Consider the following 22,657-nt stretch of genomic DNA (forward strand, 5'->3'; position numbering starts at 1 on the left):
AAGAGTCATCAAGAGATACATATGAGACGAAATTCATGAGTGTAGAAGTCATATGAAGAGTTTCTAATCAACACATGTTACGTATAAATGTAATGATGGTTGTAACTATTTCACATAACTCTTAACCTCTCACACATGTGCTTCTTGGAAGTGTAATGATGAGTTTTCCCTTAATTTTAAGACCTATCATGTGCCTTTTTCTATTCTTAAGAAATCACTTATGTGTTAGGATTAATTAGAAGTTAACATAAAATTAGTTAAGTTAATTTTAACTTAAGTAGTACTTATGTTTGCATTTGGATTTTCTAATATTTCCTTGAGGTGTTTTTTCCTCTTCAAAACCTTGGCATGTGAGTGAACCCCTTTTATAAAATTACTTTTTGAAATTGATTGAAGTTCTTCTTGTGAATTCACTTTGAAAACCTTAAGAGTTTTCTACCCATTCTAAGGAGGTGTTCATCACCTTCTAAGTAAGTGTATTCTTCAAGAATAAGTATGAAACCTAATTCTATTTGGATGTGATTCTTTGTTCTTTCTCATGTTCTTCCTTTCGTCAATAGTATTGATGTTGTTTAGAACATGTTTTTTCTTTCTTTGTTTTATTCCTTCTTCCATTAGTCAAGTCATTGTATCCATATATTGTGAATTGGTCAAATATTTTCTAAGAAAAATGGTATGAAGTTGATGCTTGGTTTATTTTGTTGTGTCTTGCTTTGTTCTTTGAGTTTTTGTTTTGTTCTTAAAGTTTTCTAGAATTTTGAAAGTATTAAATATTTCATGAAAGATTAGCTAATATTAATATTGAACATGTTTTTGGAAGATTTGAGACTCATTAATATTTAGATGCAAGTCACCATTTTCTTTTGGTTGTTCATGTGGTGATTATTTTCAAGAATAAAAAACTTAAACAAAATCAATCTTTAGACATTCTACTTTGCAGTTTTGAGACACATTCAAGCCTTAAAAGACCAAGAAATGTTTTTAAAAAAATGGTAAAAGTTAGAAGAAAAATCACTTGAAAAATTGATGTTTTATGATTAATTTTTCCTAACTTCTTGAATTAATAGACTATATGACTTTGAGTTGGGATTGTCAAATTGTCGAACCATTTTGTATGTGTTTTGTCTCCTTTAATGTGTATATTTTGGGTACCTTTCATTATAATATTTAACAAGAATCCTACGGTTAAAATTTTTGCTTAAATTTTGCCTTTGTAAGTCTACTATTTTTTAATTTTTTGTTTGTAATTTTTGGGTAATTTATCATATATTTTGGTGCATCTTTTGGTGTCATTTTCTTGCTTAGAAATCAGTTTTCTCCATTGATTCCTTTCGGTTTATGATTTGAGTTTTCATATTTTAAAGATTTCTAAGTGTATTTAGATTTATTTTTATTGAGTCCTTTTAGTTTATATCTTGAGTTTTCAGTTTTTAAAGATTTCTAAGTGCATTTAGATTTATTTTTATTTCACTGGACAGAAAGTATTCCATGATTTGAACTTTGAAGCAAATTTTGAGAACTTTTGAGCTTTCTTTTCGAGTGATTTGAGAGAAACCCACCTTTTGCAGATTTTAATACATCTTTTACAGAAAAGTTGAAGCACTTTTTGAGTGAAAACACTTAAGAGAGTATTAGGAAATTTTTTACAAACCCATATTCTAATGTTTTTGTTTTCTTGTGTTGTTTTTGAATTGTTTTACAAATTTGTCTACAAGCCTTTATAAAAGCCAATGAAAAATAGTGAGGAGTGTGGAGAAAGAACATGAGAAAATGATTATGCAAGAGCTCCAATAAGAGATGCAATGACAAAAACTAAAATTGATTGAATTAAGATAAGAAAGAGAAAGAGAAGATAGAAGAATAAAAATGTTATAAAGTTATTCTTTTTTTCTAATGAAGAAAAAAAAATATTATTATGAAAAAAGAAGAAGAGGTTCAAGAACTTTTCCCTCTTATCAAAGTGCAAAAGATTATGAACAATGTCAAAATCAATTGGGCAGAGGAAAAGCAGATTCGTAGAAGAGAGAGGACATTCTACCATGTGTGCATGGTAAACTTTATGGGAAAACTACATGCTTTTACTTTTGTAAAGATTCTTTGCATAGAAACTTTATCCATTATAATTTAAGTGAAAAACTTTTACTAAAAATCATATAAGTTTAGGAAATTCAATGGATTTTGAAAAGTAGTTCATAACTTTGAGAATGCATTGGTTTGTTTTTGACCAATGAATACAAAAGGGTAATGAAATATGTAAATATTATTAATAATTTTGTTTTCTTTAGAAATAATACTTGTATTTCTTTGTTTTGTAGGTATGCTAAATAATAGTCACAACTTCAATGATTGTAACTTATAAAAAATGTAGGTTATTGAAATTTCATAGACAATTTTTCTCCTAGATGGGGATGAGAGTAAACATGAATAGGAAGAAATCTAAAAAAAAAAAAAGGAGAAAAGAAACTTAAAGAACACATACAAGAAACAAAGCAAAGAAAAGAAAAAAAAAGAAAATAAAAAAGAAGACTCCATAAATTTTTTATGGAAGATTCAAAAGAGACAGGTTCAAATAAGAAGATATAAAAAATTCACAATTTTTGTAAACTCTTGGATAAATATTTAATTCTTATGTAATATTATACAATTAAAGAGACACGTGTGGGACGAAATTCATAACTATAATAGTCACATAAAGAGTTTTTAACCAACACATATCACTTTCATAAGTATAATGATGATTGTATATACTTCACATGACTTTTAACATTTCCATGAACATGTGCTTCTTAGAAATGATGAAATATTCCTTAATTTTAAGATCTACCATGTGTCTTTCCATAATTTTAGGGAACCAACCATGTGCTAGGATTAATTATGAGTTAACTAAGTGTTAAACATAGCATTAACTGAGTTAATTTTCGCTTGTACATTGATGATGATATAACTCAATTATTTTTATCGGTCATTGGACGAGTTCATGAGGGATTAATTCAACCATCATCTTTGACATCTAATTTAGTTAGAGTAATGTTTGAATCAGTTCAAGATGTTGATGTTTGAGTCTTTATACCCAATGAAAATGTGAGGTTAGTGAAATAAGTCATATATACTTTTATTACTTGTCCTAAACATTTAGTATGGTCTCTTTGGAATAATATACACTTTTTTCTTTAATTATAAAAATGTAATGTCGTTTAATATTTTTTTTTCATGTTAAAATTAATTGTTTATGATATGAGAATTTTTTTTTGACTAAACATATTTAAAATAAATCAACTAATATTAGACTAAATTTTTTTTGTAAGATTTGTATTTTCATTAATAGCCCACAACTTTACAACTAATCTTATGTACTTAGAATTTGGAAGTAAATAACAAGAAATTTTCTTTGTAGCACTTGGAATCAGAAATGTACAATCAATATGTAAATGTTGTTTTACTATTATGAACCACGTAAAAACATCTTAACTATTCATTTTCTTCTCTAAATTACACTAAGAGACAATGTAAATTTAACATCTAATTTTGAAATAATTTCATTATTTCAAATTTTTAAATGAATTATTTAAAAATTAGAGGATTGATAAGATGTATTTTTTGTGGAGTTACAACCAAATAAATTCCTGGAGCCTAACATATTATTCAATATATAGTTCAATATTTAGTTATGTACATAATTACTCTTAAAATATTAAAATATGAATTTTTAACTATATCTCTTTTAACATTGACTTTGAAACCAATATAAAATCTTTTAATGGTATTATTGTAGTAATGATACACACCTTCCAATAGAAAAGCAATTAAAGTTGGACAATTTTTTTATTCAACCTCAATGTTTACGCAATAGTGTTTAAATTCTCACATTCAAAGTAAAAAATATGTTAAGAGTCTAGTAAACAATGGCAAGAAAAATGAAAAAAAAGTTTTATAAAATAAAAAATATATTTATTACTAGTTTGACATCCAATCGAAACCACATATTATTTATATATAAAGTATAATCCACTTTAAAACTTGAAATTCTGTGAATATTTTGTCCTTAAAATATATTTCGTTGAAACCATTAATTTATAATTATTCATCTCCTTAACATTAATAAATATTTTTTAATTTACTAAATCAATCATAAAATAAATCAATATCACTACCAGAAAATCATGAAATAGAAACCAATTTTTAGAGACCAACATAATTAGTTACAATAGTAACTAAATTAGAGACAATTTTAAAAACTAAAAAAAAGATTAATTTCTAAATTAGTTTATATTATTGTTAAATAGTTTCTAAATTGGTATCTAATTAACAACTAATGTTTTAACTACCAATTATTTAGTTTCTAAATTTGGTCTCTAAATCCTTATATACTAATTTAGAAACTATTTAACAATAATATAAACTAATTTAGAAACCAATTTTTTTTAGTTTATAAAATGGTCTCTAATTTAATTACTATTACAACTAATTATTTTGGTTTCTAAAAATTGGTTTTTAGTTCATGATTTTCTTGAAGTGTAGAAAAGAAAGGGTGATAAAGTCATCCAATTATAAATGCAATATTTTTTATTTCTTAAAATAGCAATGATGAAAAAAAAAAGACTACTTAAAGGGGAAATAAACAATATCATCCAATTATAAATGCTATCATTTTTTATTTCTTAAAATAGCATGATGGGAAAAAACTACTTGAAAGGGCAATAAACAATACTCAAATTTTTTAAAAGATAAAAATATAATAATTTTCACAATGAAAACTATGAAAATAGAAATAATATATTTGACCTAAAAAGGAAAGCATATTTTTAAATACTATAGAAGTTTAGCATTATTATAGTGTTCCAAAATAAATACTTTAGAAGGCTAACATATCTTGTTAGATTAATATATTAGACGATTAATGATAAAATATTGTTATTTTTATAGCCAAACTCTTCAAATTAAAACTACTAATTTAATAGTGAACACGTTTCAAATGAAATATTTTATAATTAAAAGAAAATGCCAAAGACCCACCCATTCATGTATGTCTTTTCTTGCATTTTTACTGTATATTGTTAAATGAATCTTAGATAATACAAATATAATTGTATAAAATTTATTGGACCACAATTTTATTTTTTCAATGTAGTTGTTTATGACATCAAATCTTGCATCATTCTTATTGCACATATAACTAGATTTCAGATTTCAGAGTTGATGGATCATGTTTCTTCCATTTTCATGCATGTTTTGTTAATGTATTTTGTTTTCCAAAATAATGCATATTAAATGTCCTTTTATGTTACTTTTGAGTATATTTTTTATTTAATTTTTTACTTTGAAACACAATAAAAATGGGATGCTTGTTATGAATTTGCAATTAAAATGTTCCTTAATTGTTTATGCCCATTAAATAAAGATAGTCACATCTTTTTTAATGCTTTTACAATGTTTAAGATGAAAAAAATTAAGATTAAAATTCTCATTCAATTTTTTCCTCTAGTGGTAGGTGAAAGAGACATAACTTGTCCTTCTATTATTCTCACAAATAATTAATGAGCATCACATGATAATTCCAAAACAATGATTTTAAATTATTGAGAAATGAGAATTAAATAGAAAACTAAAAAAATTAAAATATAAACTCACTTTTATATAATCTTTTAGTCATGATTAAGGACTTAATATAAAATCCCTTGACTTGGATTTCTTTAACATTTTCCATAGATCCAATGCTTAATACAGAAAGCAGTTTCTGCAGCAAACCAAATCCTTATCTTGGTTGGTTTCTCTCTCAACTATTGGGCCTTCATGGAACATTCAACTGCTTCTGCAGCATGCTTAATAACCTTAAACTTTTTCAACATCAACCATTCTTAGAAAGCCACTTTGGTTGTCTTCATAATTCAGTTAAGCATGTACCCTTATTGGGCAATCTCTCTTCTCTCTCCTATTCTTTATATGAGTAACTACTCTCTTGGCTTCTAAGATAACCAAGGTGCACACGTTTTGCAACTTGTAATAATGAAATATTGTGTGGACCTATCTCTGCTTCATATAGCACTCTTCTATAAATTGAGCCTCAAACTAGCTGTTTATGATAATTTATGAAGATTTTCTCAGATATTTTTATTTTCCTTGTTTCTCTTGATTGACTGAGAGCAGGATGGAGTCTTGTGGTACTATGTGCTTGTGTTTGGTCTTACTTCATATTTTCCTGTGCTTTGTGTCAACACAATCAGCACCAGAAAGTGCCACTGTGACACAGGTTCCTGGCTTCAGTGGGACTCTACCTTCCAAGCACTATGCTGGGTGAGAAGTGCTGTTATTTTCTCCAAATATGTCTTTTTGTTTTCTGAAATGTTGACCCTTTGGGAAATCAGTGTTGTTAACCCTCAAGTTTTTGGATTGTTGAAGGTATGTGACAGTGGGTGAGAATCATGGGAAGAACTTGTTTTACTATTTTGTTGAATCACAGGGTAAACCCTCTGAGGACCCTGTGGTTTTGTGGCTTAATGGGGGACCTGGCTGCTCTAGTTTTGATGGATTCGTGTATGAGCATGGTAATTAATTGTTCATTTTCTACACTGCCCTTTTTTCTTTTGACAGAGTTTAGGAAGAACATTAGGAATTTTGACCTAGACATGATTAAATATTACTCACACCGTAGTGTTTTCTTCACACCAATTGTAGTTGGGCCTAGTGAGGCTAATCTCTGACAATGTGATGAATCATGGTTTTGAATCCTTGCCAGGAGATGTTTCACATTTAGTGTTTGACTGTGTTTCAAACATCATTATCTCTGAAGAAAGATACTTATGCAAAACAAGAAAAAAACATTTTTTAATGAATAGCTGGTACTTTCTTCTAAGTAGATTTGATGGCTGTTCTAATAGGCCTTCAGCTGAAAATATGGTTCCGGTAGAGGCATTTGTTGTCCCTAGGTTTACTTTATGGATCATGTGACAAGTAATTATGTGTTTCAGGTCCTTTTAATTTTGAGGCAGCAAAGACAAAGGGGGGTCTTCCCACACTACACCTCAATCCATACAGCTGGTCAAAGGTATGTACTCTATAAACAGTGTGGAATTTAGATGGGGAAGAATGATGGTTTATTGTGTTACAGTTATGTTTTGGGTTCAGTCTCTGTAATTCATCAATCATTCAGTGGTTGTGTTTTCTTGTTATCAATTCTGTGTTGCATTATAGGTTTCCAGTGTTATATATTTGGATTCTCCTGCTGGTGTGGGGTTTTCATACTCAAAGAATGCAACTGATTACATAACTGGAGACACACAGACTGCCTCTGATTCACATGACTTTCTCCTTAAGGTAATTAAGGAAACAACTGGGAGATACTGAGTAAATATTTGAATCAAGAAGTTTGTGTTCATCACAATTCTCTAACATATATACCTTTTTGTGTGTTTTAAAAAAAAGTGGTTTGAACTATACCCTGAGTTTCTTTCCAACCCGTTCTTCATTGCTGGAGAGTCCTATGCAGGAGTGTATGTGCCTACACTTGCTTCTGAAGTTGTGAAAGGTAGTAGTTGTAAGTTGTGTTCTTAAAGTTTTGAATGATAGAGTCAGAAATAAGATGCAGTTTCTTGATGTTCCACAGGAATTGAGGCTGGTGTGGAGCCCAAGCTAAATTTCAAGGTCTTTATCTTTGATGGCTCAATTTATGTTTTCAAACCTGTGGATGCAATCTCATGGTCATTGTGTGCAGGGTTACATGGTTGGAAATGGTGTCACAGATGAACAATTTGATGGCAATGCTCTTATTCCATTTGTACATGGGATGGGACTTATCTCAGATGACCTGTTTGAGGTGAAAATTAATCCCTCATTATAGCAAAGGTCACCATTAATAGACCATTATATTATTTGATTGTCTTTGTTTTATAAAATATGTAAAATTTGACGATGTGGAACTAAACACACTTAGTCACACCCAGCACAAGGAAGGTGCTGGAGACTGCAACGAATGCCAGACAGAAGAAGCTCCAACTTAGGCGGGTTAGGAATGATATTGATTGCAATTAAGGAAACTTTCCAATATGTATTACAAAGCAATATGCACCAAGGTTATCAGATTCACGGGTCTACTCAAACTTGTGGGAGTTCTGTAAACTCGATTCGTAAACCCAATTTGTAGACTGATAAGAGTCTACCATGCACTATTTAAGAACACGTTTAGAACTTTAAATTTTTGGTTTTAACGAGTCTGTTTTCTGTTTGAAAGCTTGCTATGCTTTGTTGTCATATACATATGTTTCATTTAATAAGTGGTACTATCTGCAGGAGGTGACCAGTGAGTGCAACGGAAATTTTTATAATCCAACCAATGAAAGTTGTTTTATCAAGCTTGCAAAAGTTGATAAGGTGATTTAACTATATATAAATGATTGGCAAGAAATGAGCTAAGTGAATTTGGAACTCATTGATGATTCTTGTTGTTTTAGTTGATTGATGGGGTTAACATTTACAACATCCTAGAACCATGCTATCATGGCACAGAGGCAGTGAATATTACAGAATCCTATATTAGGTTGCCATCTAGCTTCCGGAAGTTGGGTGAGACTGAAAAACCTTTCCCAGTGAGGAAAAGAATGTTCGGTCGTGCTTGGCCCCTAAGAGCACCTGTGAGAGATGGAATTGTACCAACTTGGCCCCAGCTGATGAATTTGCAGCTTTCTCCACCATGCACGGTAGGTTCCATCGCTGCTATCTATGTATCTATTTTTACCATTCAACATCTACTTACCAACTACCAAATGGTTTTAATTTTGCTTGACTATTTCATGAAGTTCATGGCTACTTGTACACACCTCAGAACTGTTGATTCCTTTCTGCCAAAATCAAAATAGAACTTGTAATTCTTTCATCTTTAAAACAACTAGTGGTGATTTCTGAATTAGAAATTGATGAAAAATAGTCCTGAAAAAGAGAATGTGCCAAACTTAGTTAGAGAAACTCTTAAAAGTGTCCTCGATATTGTTCTAAAGCTTATATATTTGAAGTAATGCTTGTTTCTCAATTCAGACTAGAAATAAGCGATACTGGAAACATTTCTAACAAATAAGGATATGCCAGATTCCATTGGCACATAATGGAGTTCACAGAAAACTAAGTTTTACCTTCTAAATGTCATTACTATTGAGGGCTTTAACTATCTGAAGTTATTGTTCATTCCCTACCAAAAATCAAAGCTATTATATTTCTGACAACAACTTGTTTCATTCTTGTGTCATTTGTTGTGATTTGGTTTAGAAGTAAAGTACTAGCTTGTGACAAAATATTTCAATGTTGAAGGGGCAATATTATTGTCAGTCTGTCTTATGCTATCATATCTGCTTTGGTCAAAATGTTCCTGGGGTCTACATTCATGTTATAATTGGCATCATTTTTAGTGTATCTATCACCTTTTCATTGAATGTTTTAGCTAGTAACAAGATGTAATACTATCTTTAGGACGACGTGGTTGCAAACGCATGGTTGAACGATGAAGCAGTCAGGACAGCAATTCATGCTGCACAGGTGATGTTTCTTGTAAGAATCCTAAACTTTAGATATGAAAACACTAAATTGTGATCTTTCTGATGAAACAGGAAAGTGAAATAGGTAGTTGGGATATTTGCACAGACAGAATTACCTTTGATCATGATGCTGGGAGCATGATCAACTACCACAAGAACTTAACTTCCAAAGGTTATAGAGCACTTATATTCAGGTGAATTTCCAGATAACATTTTTTATATTCTGGTAACTGAGAATATTCCATTGCAATAATTTAGGCAATTAACTGTCCCAGTTGATTGTATGAAAGCAAATTTGGACACCTTTTCAGATGCAATAGTCCCTGTTGTTTTCTGCCAATGTTTACCAAAGGAAAATACATAGGTGAACATGTTTTAGAATAGCCACTGGAGAGTGTTGTTGAATCACCGTTTACTTTATTTGAATGTCAACAAATGTGCTGCTAAATTCTAATCAGTTTCACAAAGCTATATGCTTGTTCTATTTATTGTTTTCCTCTCTGTCTTATGATGCATTTGTACAACGAGTTTTGAGGTTTATGCCATGGAATATGTCAAAAGAAGTACATTGTTAGATTCTTTAACATTTTAGATTTCACAGCCATTGCAGAACTGCAGGAATCAAGTGTATTTAAGGGTTTGAACATACAGAAAGAAAACTGTCTTTCTGGAAAATACCATACTAGAATTCTATGCTATTTCCTCCATTTTGAGAAAATTCTGAAAAGGTAGAATGAAAACTTTTGAAGATGTCAAAAATAACTAAGGCTCTCAAATGTTATGATTATGACCACATAATGACTGACACTGCTAGTATCTACTTTCTTAACTTGATAAACTTTTCTTGTCACAGTTCATTGCATGTCTACTTATTTTTGCTGTTATCTTTGGTAAATGCTTCATGGTGTTAATTGGTAGAAAATTTAAAAGTTTCATGTTTCTGGCAGTGGTGATCATGACATGTGTGTACCATATACTGGGAGTCAGGCCTGGACAAGATCGATTGGATACAAGATTGTTGATGAATGGAGGCCATGGTCTTCCAATGGTCAAGTTGCTGGGTATTTCCTTGTTCCATTTCCCTGTTCTCTTATCCCTACTTGATAAATCATAAAATATTTGAAGTTAAATGGAAGAAACAACCTTTTTGAAACAAGCAACATTTATCATTTTAAAAATGCAAGAATACAAAACATGTTTGATCAAAAGTACAAAAGATAAAACATCTAATTGCTTGTCTTGATTGGTTGCAGGTATACACAAGGATATGACAAAAACCTTACTTTTCTGACCATAAAGGTTTGTCCATACATAACATATAAAACAAGAGAATTGAGCTAACCTTGCCCATGCTTAGGATCAAGATAACAACATGTGTTACCTCTCACCTGAAATTCCTCTTTAAGAATACATAAACAATAATTTTTTTATCATACAAGCATATTCAGATGATTACTTTTCAATTCATGATAAGTGTTTATGCATACAAATTTCTGATAAACTCATGATGAGATGAAATTATGAAGGTCTTATTAAATAAGAAATGGGACTGATTAAGACAGATAATGCCATGTGACATTTTTAATTATAGACTTCAAAAACTATGTAATAGTTTTATTGTTGATTGAGTTGTTTATAATATTTGGTTACTTTGGTTGCAGGGATCTGGACATACTGTTCCTGAATATAAACCAGTAGAGGCATTGGACTTTTACAAACGCTTTTTGGCTGGAATTCCAATATGAGAAAGAAACAAGAAACACAATGGTGCTTCTGATCTTCTATACAATTTATTATTAATAATAATGATGATTTCTGGATGTTTGCTGTCAGATTTATACATGTATTCTATGTTTATATCAGTAATATTAAACTAGACTAGATGTTATATTTTATGTAGAAGTCTTTCATAATTTTGGAATATTAACTTTAGGTAAATTCTTTTTTCACTGATTTTGACTTGAAAATAATTTTAATGAAGATAAAACAATATCATCAATTAATATTTTCAAACATTTAAATATCTTTTTAATGTTAAAACAATTTTTCTTTTAACAAATTGAGTGTATTAGAATTTTTTGGAAATTGTTGAGAAAATTTGATTCTAAAATGAAAATAAAGAATAAATCATAAAATTAATACGGTTTTTTTTCAAACTAACACACTTCTACTTTTCTTTTACCAATTAGTTTAGACAATTGCTTCCTACACCTAATCTTTTTAACCTGCACCCTACGCAGTTTTAAATTTCCAAAAATGCCCTTTTTCCGGAAATAAAAATTCAAAATTGAAAATAATATATTTTAGAAAAATAGATCCGAAGGAGATTATTAAATTCCATAAATAAAAATTCAGAAACAAAAGTTAAAATCCCATTTTCGATAAGAAAATTCGTAATAAAAAAAATTATTTTGGAAAAAAAATTCGGAAACATATTTCTGAAAAAAAAGAGTCCAGAATGTATTTTTAGATGTACTCCATTTTGTTGAAGGGCTTTTTCGTCTTTTCAACTAAAATTGGGTGCATTGATATGGTGCAAGAAGCAATTGCCATTGGTTTATTGTTCATTTCAAAATTCGATACTTGGATGTAAAATTCTTAGAAAACTAGTTTAGAATTCAGTTATTGAGGAATCGAATTTTGAACTGGATTTTAATTTCTTTTTTTTATTCTTCATTCATTTCTTTTTGTTTTTTTATTCAAAAATTAAGAGAAGATGATTTTAACATAATAAATAAATATTTTAAATAAAATCGTAAAAAGTTATATATTAGAAAATAAAATTTTAGAAAGGTATATATTGAGAAATAATATTTTAGAAGATTAAATATATATTAAAAATAATTTGAAAAACTAATTATATTAAGAAATAATTATTTTAAAAATATTATAATTCAAGAAACAAGTATTTAGAAAAATAAATGTTTTAAGAATTAGTTAATTAAAAAATAAAAAATGTGGAAATTTAATTTGTTTAGAAAATTAAATATCTAGAGAAGTGATTATTTAGTTTTGTATTCAATTAAACAATGTAATACTAATAGTTATTTATTTATACATAAAATACAAAATAAGTAAATGTAAATGTAAAATGTAAAAATGTAAAAATTAATCTTATATTTAATGCATTCTGTGAATTTTCAACTTTCTATTTATACAATTTTAAATTTATTTTTAATCGTAGACATAATTATTAAAATAATTACGATAATAACAACAGGGATAAAAATAAATAAATAATGTTCTTTATAAAATAATTAATTTCATAACTTATATAATTTCTTTGATTAATTAATTTAAAAAATAATTATTCATTTATAAATATTTTAATTATTATATTTATTATTCACAAATCAAGAATTTAAATTATATAAAATACTTTCCACTACTTTTAAAAAAAATCGTTTCCTTTTTTTAATGAAGCTTTCGTGCTGAAATTACAAAACAAAATTATTTCAAAATTTATAAATGTTAATTTTGTTAACAAATTTTCTTTTTTAAATAATTATTTTTTAAATTATTATGTTCTCTATAATTTTTTTAAATATGTTTTTGCAAAAGGACTATTTTCCACATTTTAAATAATTACCTTTTAAAATCTCAAAATGATAAATTCTTTTTCCATCATTTTTAAATAAGAAAGTAAACTAGAATCCTGTTTAACTAATTTTCTTGTAAAATCATACTCATTCACATTTAGAATTTGGTTGTCCGAAAACCTAATTCACAATGACTTAATAAATTAGTATAATAAACTATGTTATTTGAATAATTATTATTATTAGAGTAAAAGATATGAGAAGTTGCTACATTGGAAAAAGTTCCAAAACACTTCATAATGAAAATTTTGATCACAAAAACGAAAATGTTTGAAATGTTTTAGGAAAGATTGTTTTTAGAATCTTAATGAAAACTTAAAATTTAAAGAAACTAGTTGGTGCCATTTTCTTAGTCACAAGAAAACCTCATGGTGAAGACAAAAGTAAGGTATCAGATGCAATGTTACTAACAGGAAGACAAGTATTTGAATTGAACACAACTAAACCAGCACCATAATTTGATTACTATGGCTCATGCAGAAGCTGTTATTGCAGATTTTTGTTAGAAACACCAACAAAGTAAGAAGGAAGTATGAGTATGAATGAAGTGCCAAAAATGGCTTCAAGTAGTGTGCCCAGAAGGCACTCTTCTTCAGTCACAACCAAAATTGCTCATAACTTCAATCCTATATGCCAAGCTACTCAACAACTAACTCTCAAGGGGAAGTTCATTATCACACACAACCAAAGCAAATCCATACCTGGAAAGTTAATTTCTGTTCAGATTTATAGTGGGACTGATGTTGATCCTGGTAAGTACACACCTTTCTATACACATAACATTGGTTTTTCAAAAGAAATAGTCTTTTAGAAAAAGAGCTTTTGGAAATAAGCAAGTATTACTCCAAAAATGATGAACAAACTGTGTTAGAGGGTGTGTTGGGAGGAAACTTTGACTTGTATACATCAGTAAGTTTCAAAATGATAATTTTTTATGTAAAGATTGGTAGGAGAGAAGGTTGCATCCTATGCTTGTCTAGATCCATCCCTCTAGCTCTTGAAAGTGAAGGTAAAACTGAGAAAAATTCATGATATTTAGAGAGACAAAAATGTATGAACAAACCATCTTGATGAGAGGGGCTATATATAGAAAACATGAATACTAGATTATAACTTTTTTAATTAAGAAAACAAATTAAAAGTTAACTGTTTTTGCTTTATAAGAACTTGTTTAAATTGCATGGTTTAGTATATTTGGAAGATATGTTTTAATAAAGGGAACATATTGTGTTTCCAACTTTGTGTTGCACTGGACAGAGACTGGTAAAGGGAAATTGAGCGAGAAAGCATATTTCAAACAAGGAGAGAGCATGAAACACAGCCATGATGCACAAACCATGATATATAAAATTAAGATACATGTTGACTCAAATTTTGGAACTCCAAGAGCTTTTGCTATTCAAAACAAGTACAAGAAGAAGTTCTTCCTTCAGTCTGCATCTATTGAGACTTCTAGCAACGGCATCATTCACTATGATATCAATTCATGGATATATCCAATAAAGAAGACCAAATCTGATAGACTCTTCTTCTCAAATAGAGTATGTTCTATATTATTTTCTCTTTAAGCTAATCATTTGGATCATAAGTGACACTACGCAGGAACTAGTCCCTATATGAAAAGAAGACCTTGAGCTTTTTTCTTTTCTTTAAATGCCCTTATTAGTACATATAGGTCCTGCTATTACTAAGGGTGTGTTGATTTACATTTTCAATAGTTTTTTTAGTATTCAAGATGTAACTAAACAAGGTTGCTACACAGTTGGTCGAAGGTGTTAGGCAAAGAGCAGGGTATGGAGTTGAGTAAGAGATTAAACAAGATGACAACAAAACTACATGAGAAAATATTTCCCAATTGTTTCTGTTTTTTGGTTTTTAAACTCTTTATTGGGAACTATTTTCAAAATATAATAGATTTTCAATGAAATATTAATTGCTAAGTAGTGTGAAGTTGTTGCAGAAAACAGTTTTTAGGTCCTAAGTTCTTCTGGAGAAACTTATCTGAATAGGTCCTAAGTTTCTAATGTTTTATTGACCAAAAAGTTGTCTTGTAGTGACTAAAACATATTTTTTCAGGCAGGGACTGATTCTGAAATGAGTGTCAGTTGTAGGACCAAATGATTAGTTTAATCTTGTTTTCCTATTATACTTGGAAATTTTATGTTACATGAAAGTGCATAACTATGTGGTTGTGACAGTGTTATCTTCCAAGTCAGACGCCAAGAGCATTAGTGGAACTAAGAAAGGAAGAGCTTGATAAATTGAGGGGTAATGGAACTGGAGAAAGAAAGGAATGTGATAGAATCTATGACTATGACTACTATAATGATCTTGGAGATCCTGAAAAAGGTCCTGAACACCTTAGACCAGTTCTTGGTGGCACAAAGTTTTTTCCATATCCTCGTAGAGGAAGAACAGGTCGAAAACTGAGTGCAGCAGGTACTTACTTTACTTTCCCCTTAGATTCAGTTCAAGGTAGAAATCTAAATTGGCATGAACCAGTGGAATTGCAGCTTAATAACATGCTTTAATACCCTTGGTTTAAGGTTGGTTAAGCCTAACAAGGTACTGTTAAATCAAGGATGGATGCACCCTTACTTCATTACTTTATAGAACATCAATAAAAAGGATAAATCCTCAGAAAATACATTTGTTTTACAGACTAGTCTTAACATTTCAAGTTTCATTACCATTGGTACTTTTGCCTTTGCATCTGTGATTGGAGGACCTCAGTGGAAAAATGAACCTAAATAAGAATATAGTCCTTTGAAATTTAAGAGTATGTGTTACATTGTGTCTGCAATATATAGAGTAGCTTTTGAGTTGATTCTGATTCCTATTTTCATGTGTATATGGGGAAATTTTAGGTCCATCAAGTGAGAGCCGGCCACAACCAATGAACTTTGGCATATATGTTCCATCAGATGAGAGATTTGCCCCTAATAAATTGAAGGAGTTGAAATCAAATTGTTTCCATGCTATGGTACATTTTTTGTCACCAAAAGCAGAATTATTACCAGAGCGAAATTCTGCAAACTTTCAATCATTCGAAGAGTTACTTGACATGTTTTCTAGCAATGGGAGCCAAACAATTGAGGGATGGATGAAAGAGAACTTAAAGAAACTGATACCTTTTGCATACTTGAAGGAAATAACTATTGCAAACATGGAAAATCGTGAACAATTGCCTATCCCTCAAATCATATCAGGTAAAGAAAACTTGATACCATTTATTTGTATATAATATTTCAGTTAGTTGGTTACAATGTCAGTTGATTTAGGAGATCAGTTGTACAGTAAATAAATCATAGATTGAAAGGCAACACATTAGGAAATTTGTAACCTAGTTAAATTTCTAGAGTTCTCTCTTATAATGAATAGAATTGTTGTTTTGTCAAAGATACTACTAATTATGCTAAGTTGTTTCATGACATTGTTTTTTGTGATCTTTTGCTTTTCAGAAAATGATTTGACTTGGAAAGATGATATGGAGTTTGGAAGACAAATGCTTGCAGGAACTCACCCCACCAGAATAGAATGCTTAACGGTACTTCATACACTTATGATCTAGGATTTAGAAACACTCTGCTATGTTATATGATGATACATAAAAGCAAAACACTGTTTCTTACAGTGGAAACATATAATCCTTTAACACAATTACAAATTCAGTGTCAGTGTAAAGGTTTTTTACATTGTCATGTGATTGCATGTATGGTAAAATTATTGTTTTTTATAATATTTTGTAAAAGTCATAGAGTGATTTTCAATAGTTTAACTGTAAAAGTCTAATTGAAACAACCATTTCGTGACTTTTAACCTAATTATTTTTGGTTTCAATATTCCTTCCAGACATTTCCACCTCAAAACAAATACGGAGTACCGAGTTCAATACAGAAATCAATCATAGAACAGAAGCTAGAAGGATGGACACTTTCTCAGGCAAGTTGTCAAAGAAAATAAACTTTTTTTTCTTACTTCCTTTTGGAAGATATTAAATAGTATTCAAGTTGTAACCCTCAAGTTGTAGTCACAATTCTTATTTACTTTTTATAACCTTTCATGAGCTAAGAAATTAGAAAATTAAAATGCAATTTGTAAAACCTTAAGTTCTTTTCAAACAATAAGTATCATGGTTAAGATATTTGCCACAACAATCATTTGAAGTGTAGGTCATGATGAGATGATTAGTTAAGGAAATAGAGTATGTGGTTGAGTTGTTCATGTTGATACTCATTCCATTCCTTACTGAAACATAGTATCATTCTATAATCTATACCATCCTATTTTAAATAATACTACTCCATACCTTTCAATCAATCCTAACACAGATTATAACTTTCTGCATGCATGTTGTATTAGAAGAAAACTTAGATACTATTGGACCTGTAGGTACTGTTAGTGTTGTTCTCCAATCACATTTGAAGCTTCACCTTAGTAATATATGATGACATTTAATGGACTTTTGTTACTCAGATTACAGAGATGAAACTCCAAATCTGATTGGAGAATACAAACAGTAAATGTTTATTGGAGTTTTGCTCATTACATTTATTGGAGTTAATAAAGCAAAAAGAAAATTAAAACTTGGCTAAATTGACTGGTAGTTAAGGGTAATTTTTCTTCAATGGGGGTGTTATTTATTTCTTGTCCTCTCTTTCCTTATAAAATTGTGTAGGCAATGGAGCAGGGAAGAATATTCATGCTGAACCACCATGACTATCTCATTCCATATTTGAACAGAATAAACGGAAATGGGGTATGTGCTTATGCATCAAGGACCCTACTATTCTTAAGGAGTGATGGCATGCTTAAGCCATTGGCAATAGAACTTAGCTTGCCAGGCCCATCTCCTCACCTTGAAATCCATAGAGTTTTTCTTCCAGCCAAGCAGGGAACACAAGCAGCACTTTGGCAGCTTGCTAAAACTCATGTTTTAGCTAATGATGCTGTTTATCATCAACTAATTAGCCATTGGTGAGTTGAAATCTTTCTGCAATCACAAATATTGTTTTATTTGAGAAAATAATGAACTACAAAGAAATTCAGTAGTACACTTACTCTATTATCACGTTTTCTTTGGCATTTAAGTATTATGCAATGAAAACTTATGCAGGTTATGCACCCATGCAGTTGTTGAACCCTTTATCATTGCCACCAAAAGAAGACTAAGTGTTATGCATCCAATCCATAGGTTGTTGAATCCTCATTTCAAAGATACCATGCACATAAATGCCCTGGCAAGACTCATCCTTTTAAACTCTGGAGGAATTCTCGAGAGAATATTATTTCCAGGTGAAATCTGTATGCATATCTCATGTGACCTCTATAAAGAGTGGAGCTTCAATGAGCAAGGACTCCCTGCTGATCTACTCGAAAGGTACATCACAAACCTTCATTAAGAATTATTGAAGAACCCACGTTGACTAGAGATAAAGACCAAATTATAATGTATAAATGGGTGCAAACTTCACCTTACAAGTTGATTTGGCGAGGTTTGTAATTTTATAGCAAGAATTTAAATAGAAAAACTATGGAACCCTGAATTGTGCAGAGGAAACAGCAAATTATGACTGAGCATCGCCTGCATCTAACTTTTTTAACACAAGAAAACTTTAACCAATCTTACAAACAAAATATAAAATTGCAGAAACATTAAGTATTTTAATGATAGTTGAAAAATCTAAATTAACAACACTCATGTATGTGACACCAATGCACAAATCAAACCTTGTGTAAAATAAATACATAAGTTTTAGTCCTTATATATCCTTATTAGTATTATACTCCTTTTTGTTGCACTATGTTTTCCAAGTTCTAGACCCTATAGTATATGTCCTTTTTGGGAACTAAAACTTAAGTTTCTTATATAGAAGGACTGACTCTTAAATGAGTATCACCAATAAAATCCAGATGACTCATTTAACCTAAAAGAAGCATAAAAATGTGTAAAGGAGGTTAAACTATTCACTTGGTCCCTTTATTTCTTGTAGCAGTTTGTCATCATCAAAAAGTCTTTGTAGTAGTTTTACATTGCCAGTAAGTTTTCTATGGTGCTAACAACTGGGGTGAAAACTTAACTTTTATGCATAATATAAGAACTAGAACTTACAGTTTTCTCATATATAGACTAGAACATAAAACTAGAGTAACATGGTGAATGGTTTAATCCGGGTGGGAAAATATAGAGGTTCCATTACTTTTACCTTCATGCAGGGCTAATCCAACAACAACTAATTTTGCAGGGGCATGGCTGTAGAAGATCCTGACATGAATAACCCCACAGGGATTCAGCTTCTGTTGGTGGACTATCCCTATGCCACTGATGGACTTGAAATATGGGTAGCCATCAAAGAATGGGTTAAAGACTTTTGCTCATTCTTCTACAAAGACAACGAGGCCATTGAGGGTGATGTTGAAGTGCAAGCCTGGTGGTCAGAGATCAGAACTCAAGGGCATGGTGACAAACACAATGACACAGGGTGGGACCAAATGACAACACTCTCAAGCCTTGTGGAAGCACTAACAACCCTCATATGGATTGCTTCTGCCAAACATGCATCTCTAAACTATGGTCAATATGCATACAGTGGCTACCCTCCAAACCGCCCCACACTATGCAGGAAATTTGTTCCTGTAGAAGGGACAGTGGAGTTTGGTGAGTTCCTGAAGGACCCAGATAAGTTTTTCCTCAAGATGCTTCCTGATAGGTTTGAGACTAGTCTTGCAGTGGCATTGGTGGATGTTCTCTCAAGGCACACTTGTGATGAGGTCTACTTGGGATGCCAGCAATCACCAGGGTGGATAGACAATGAAGTGATTCAGAACAGATTTGCTGAGTTCAAACAAGATTTAAAGGAGATTCAAGCAAGGATCATGCAAAGGAATAGGGATCCTAAGCTTAAGAATAGACGTGGCCCTGCAAACATTGAGTACACTCTTTTGTACCCTGATGCAGCTACTTCTTCTGCCTCAACAAGTGGAATCACAGGAAGGGGAATACCTAACAGCATATCAATTTGACTTCTTGTTACAGCTTTGTGTGCACCAAGTGTTCATTGTTGATGGATAAAACTTATGTGTATTTCTTTAAACGTTTTTGGTGTTGTTATATTGAAAACTTATTAAGATCTTTAATGCAAACTTTAACTTTAGAACATTTCTGAAAACAAAAGAGAAATTATAAGTTGCTTCTTACAGTTTACAAATAAAAATGATATCAATATCATTTCTTTATGGCAACTTCTATTTTTGGTACATCAAGGCACATGCTTCTGTGTTACATATTTCTATGTCTCATAGTTGTATTGAATTTTTGCATATTTTTTCAGTACTTAGATATCTCATAAATGCATGCAAGTGAAATATATAAAATTTCAATATAAACACATGAAATAAATTAAAATATTTGTGCTTGATAAAAAAAAAAAGCAAATTCACACAAATATTGTGAGTTTAAATGTAGGACCAGGAGAGCTTTTAATTTGAGTTAAGTAATAAATTTGGGAATTTTTATTGTAGAACTTCCCATTTAAAGCTTATTAAACCTTTGAAAATAAAAATATAGTCAAAGAGTAACATATTTCCTTCCATTATGTTCACAGTTAAAATTTTATGCCAAGTTGATAATTTCACTTGCAAAAGTATTTACAATATAAAATCGAAAATTAAAATATAAAATAAATGTTAAAACTGTGAAAGACAAATTGAAAAGTTAAATGAAAGAAAAGAAAAATAATGGGAAATGTAAAGAAACAAATAAAAATGCAATATCTAAAGTTCAGTAGACAGTTTCTTCCTACACCCCTACTTTTTTCTTTCTGCACCCCGAAAATTTTATAAATATTGAAACTAATTTTCACCTTTTATTTGAAATCGGGATCTAAGAGTGTGCTATGGATTCATCAATCCGGAAGTGAATCATGTTGCTTTCTGGATGAGGGGGTGTTCCGGAAGCAAAGTTTGCATAAATTGTTGATTTTCGAATTGTTGAATCTGGAAGCCTAATTTCTATTGTGGATCCGGAATGATTTTTTTCAATTATGGATTTTTGAATCCAGAAAGCATATTTTGAATTACAAATTGGCGGATCCGGAATGGTTTTTTAATTATGGATGTTCTACATTTGTTTTATTTTGGATTAACATTGCCATTCATATACTACCGGAAGCACCAATCCGAAAGGTTACCGAAGGCACCCATCCAAAATTTTACCGGATTTTGTAATCCATAATACAAAAAAATAAATGTACAGTTTCTTATATAGGGATGAATTTGTCTTTGCACAACATTGTGGGATACAAGAAGAAAAATGTAAGGTTGCAAGAAGAAACTGCTAGTTCAGTATGATAAAAAGAAAATCTCATGAAAAGTTTAGGATTCTCTAAGTTTGAAGGAGTTAAATAAGAAATTTGTGGTCAAGGAAAGTCCTTTTAAAATGGAGATGGATCGATAGTAAAGGAAATAATGATTTTAGAAAAAGGGAGAGAAAAAGGGAGAAACATATGAAGTAGTTACAACCTTCACAAACACTTGAAAGTGACATGTGCAAGTAGTTACAACGTAACACATGACTTTGAAAGTGACATGTTGAAGTTAGAAACACTTCATGTGTCTACTCTACTCCCTTAGACTTCCAAGATTTCAAAAGTAGTTACAACAATCGCATGCACTTAAAAGTAACATGTGAAGGTAGTTACAACCATCACATGTGCTTGAAAGTGACACATGGAGGTAGTTACAACCATTACATGTACTTAAAAGTGACACATAGAAGTAGTTACAACCGTCACATGTGCTTAAAAGTGACATGTGAAAATAGTTACAACTATCACATGCATTACAAGTGAGACGTTGAAGGTAATTTATCCTTGTACATATAATTTATGACATAGAATATTCTTTGATGCGCTTAGAATATTCCATAATCTTTTAAAATTCACATTTGTTCTTCAACTTTTTGTGGTAAATCTCCCTTGAAATTTCTTTTTGTTCTTCTCTTTATTCTTAAGTCTTGTAGTCCATTTCTCTTTTTTCATTATATTTCTCTTTAATCCTAATCACATCAATTAGGCAAGGAAAACTAAAAGCTTGCTTATAAGACAATTTGACTTTTTGCAATCTGATTGTAGAATGATAAATGTTGAATAGTGCTATATTTTTATCCTATTAATAGCTTATATTTAAGCACTTATTTTGTTTTTTGGTTCAAATTTATTTTCTATTACTTCTATTGTTATTTTACATTTTTCTTTGTTTTTTCTCTTTTCGGGAAAGGAAAATGATTTTCATTCAAGCAAGCTGCCTCACTTTAAGGGGAAAAAAAACACTGGAAAGCCAAGAATTTTTTATCCAAGTGCTAAACCTCTTTCATTTTATTTATTCAAATGCTAAAATGTTGATTTTAGTTTATGAAAACATTCGTTTTTTCACCTTCTTCCATCAATCAAAGTGTGAGCTTTCTGTTTCCAAATGAGAAGAAGATAGCAAGTGAGCACCAGTTTTTTGTAGCTTACAAATGGTTGTGAAATGCTAATATGT

At 30.4% G+C, this 22,657-nt stretch overlaps 2 protein-coding genes across 3 annotated transcripts; both read left to right on the top strand.

Annotated features, from left to right (window-relative positions):
• Positions 1-5,682: 5,682 nt before the first annotated feature.
• Positions 5,683-11,413, top strand: LOC137818487 (serine carboxypeptidase-like 20). 2 transcript variants are annotated; one of them, XM_068621942.2, is made up of 15 exons: positions 5,683-5,888; positions 6,145-6,291; positions 6,397-6,542; positions 6,966-7,042; positions 7,189-7,311; positions 7,420-7,522; positions 7,601-7,638; positions 7,709-7,810; positions 8,284-8,364; positions 8,445-8,690; positions 9,454-9,519; positions 9,591-9,712; positions 10,466-10,579; positions 10,772-10,817; positions 11,180-11,413. In XM_068621942.2, the coding sequence occupies exons 2-15, from the start codon at positions 6,146-6,148 to the stop codon at positions 11,261-11,263; spliced, it is 1,494 nt and encodes a 497-aa protein (XP_068478043.1). In that variant the 5' UTR covers positions 5,683-5,888; position 6,145; the 3' UTR covers positions 11,264-11,413. The 2 variants fall into 2 exon arrangements, with proteins under 2 accessions (XP_068478043.1, XP_068478044.1); XM_068621943.2 differs by having other exon boundaries at positions 5,696-5,977.
• Positions 11,414-13,468: 2,055 nt separating this feature from the next.
• Positions 13,469-20,353, top strand: LOC137819358 (putative linoleate 9S-lipoxygenase 5). The gene is made up of 9 exons (XM_068623174.2): positions 13,469-13,869; positions 14,375-14,658; positions 15,316-15,556; positions 15,985-16,326; positions 16,579-16,664; positions 16,970-17,059; positions 17,796-18,094; positions 18,234-18,497; positions 19,363-20,353. The coding sequence occupies exons 1-9, from the start codon at positions 13,650-13,652 to the stop codon at positions 20,138-20,140; spliced, it is 2,604 nt and encodes an 867-aa protein (XP_068479275.1). The 5' UTR covers positions 13,469-13,649; the 3' UTR covers positions 20,141-20,353.
• The last annotated feature ends 2,304 nt before the right edge of the window (positions 20,354-22,657 follow it).

This window comes from Phaseolus vulgaris, chromosome 10, assembly GCF_051622355.1.
Source record: "Phaseolus vulgaris cultivar YP4 chromosome 10, ASM5162235v1, whole genome shotgun sequence".
NCBI classification, from domain to species: domain Eukaryota; kingdom Viridiplantae; phylum Streptophyta; class Magnoliopsida; order Fabales; family Fabaceae; genus Phaseolus; species Phaseolus vulgaris.

Coding starts and splice junctions, on each gene's coding strand:
- LOC137818487 (XM_068621942.2), top strand. CDS start 6,146: ATGGAGTCTTGTGGTACTATGTGCTTGTGTTTGGTCTTACTTCATATT. Junction 6,292..6,396: donor CCTTCCAAGCACTATGCTGG/GTGAGAAGTGCT, acceptor GGATTGTTGAAG/GTATGTGACAGTGGGTGAGA. Junction 7,523..7,600: donor TGCTTCTGAAGTTGTGAAAG/GTAGTAGTTGTA, acceptor GATGTTCCACAG/GAATTGAGGCTGGTGTGGAG.
- LOC137819358 (XM_068623174.2), top strand. CDS start 13,650: ATGAGTATGAATGAAGTGCCAAAAATGGCTTCAAGTAGTGTGCCCAGA. Junction 14,659..15,315: donor GACTCTTCTTCTCAAATAGA/GTATGTTCTATA, acceptor TGGTTGTGACAG/TGTTATCTTCCAAGTCAGAC. Junction 16,327..16,578: donor TATCCCTCAAATCATATCAG/GTAAAGAAAACT, acceptor TTTGCTTTTCAG/AAAATGATTTGACTTGGAAA.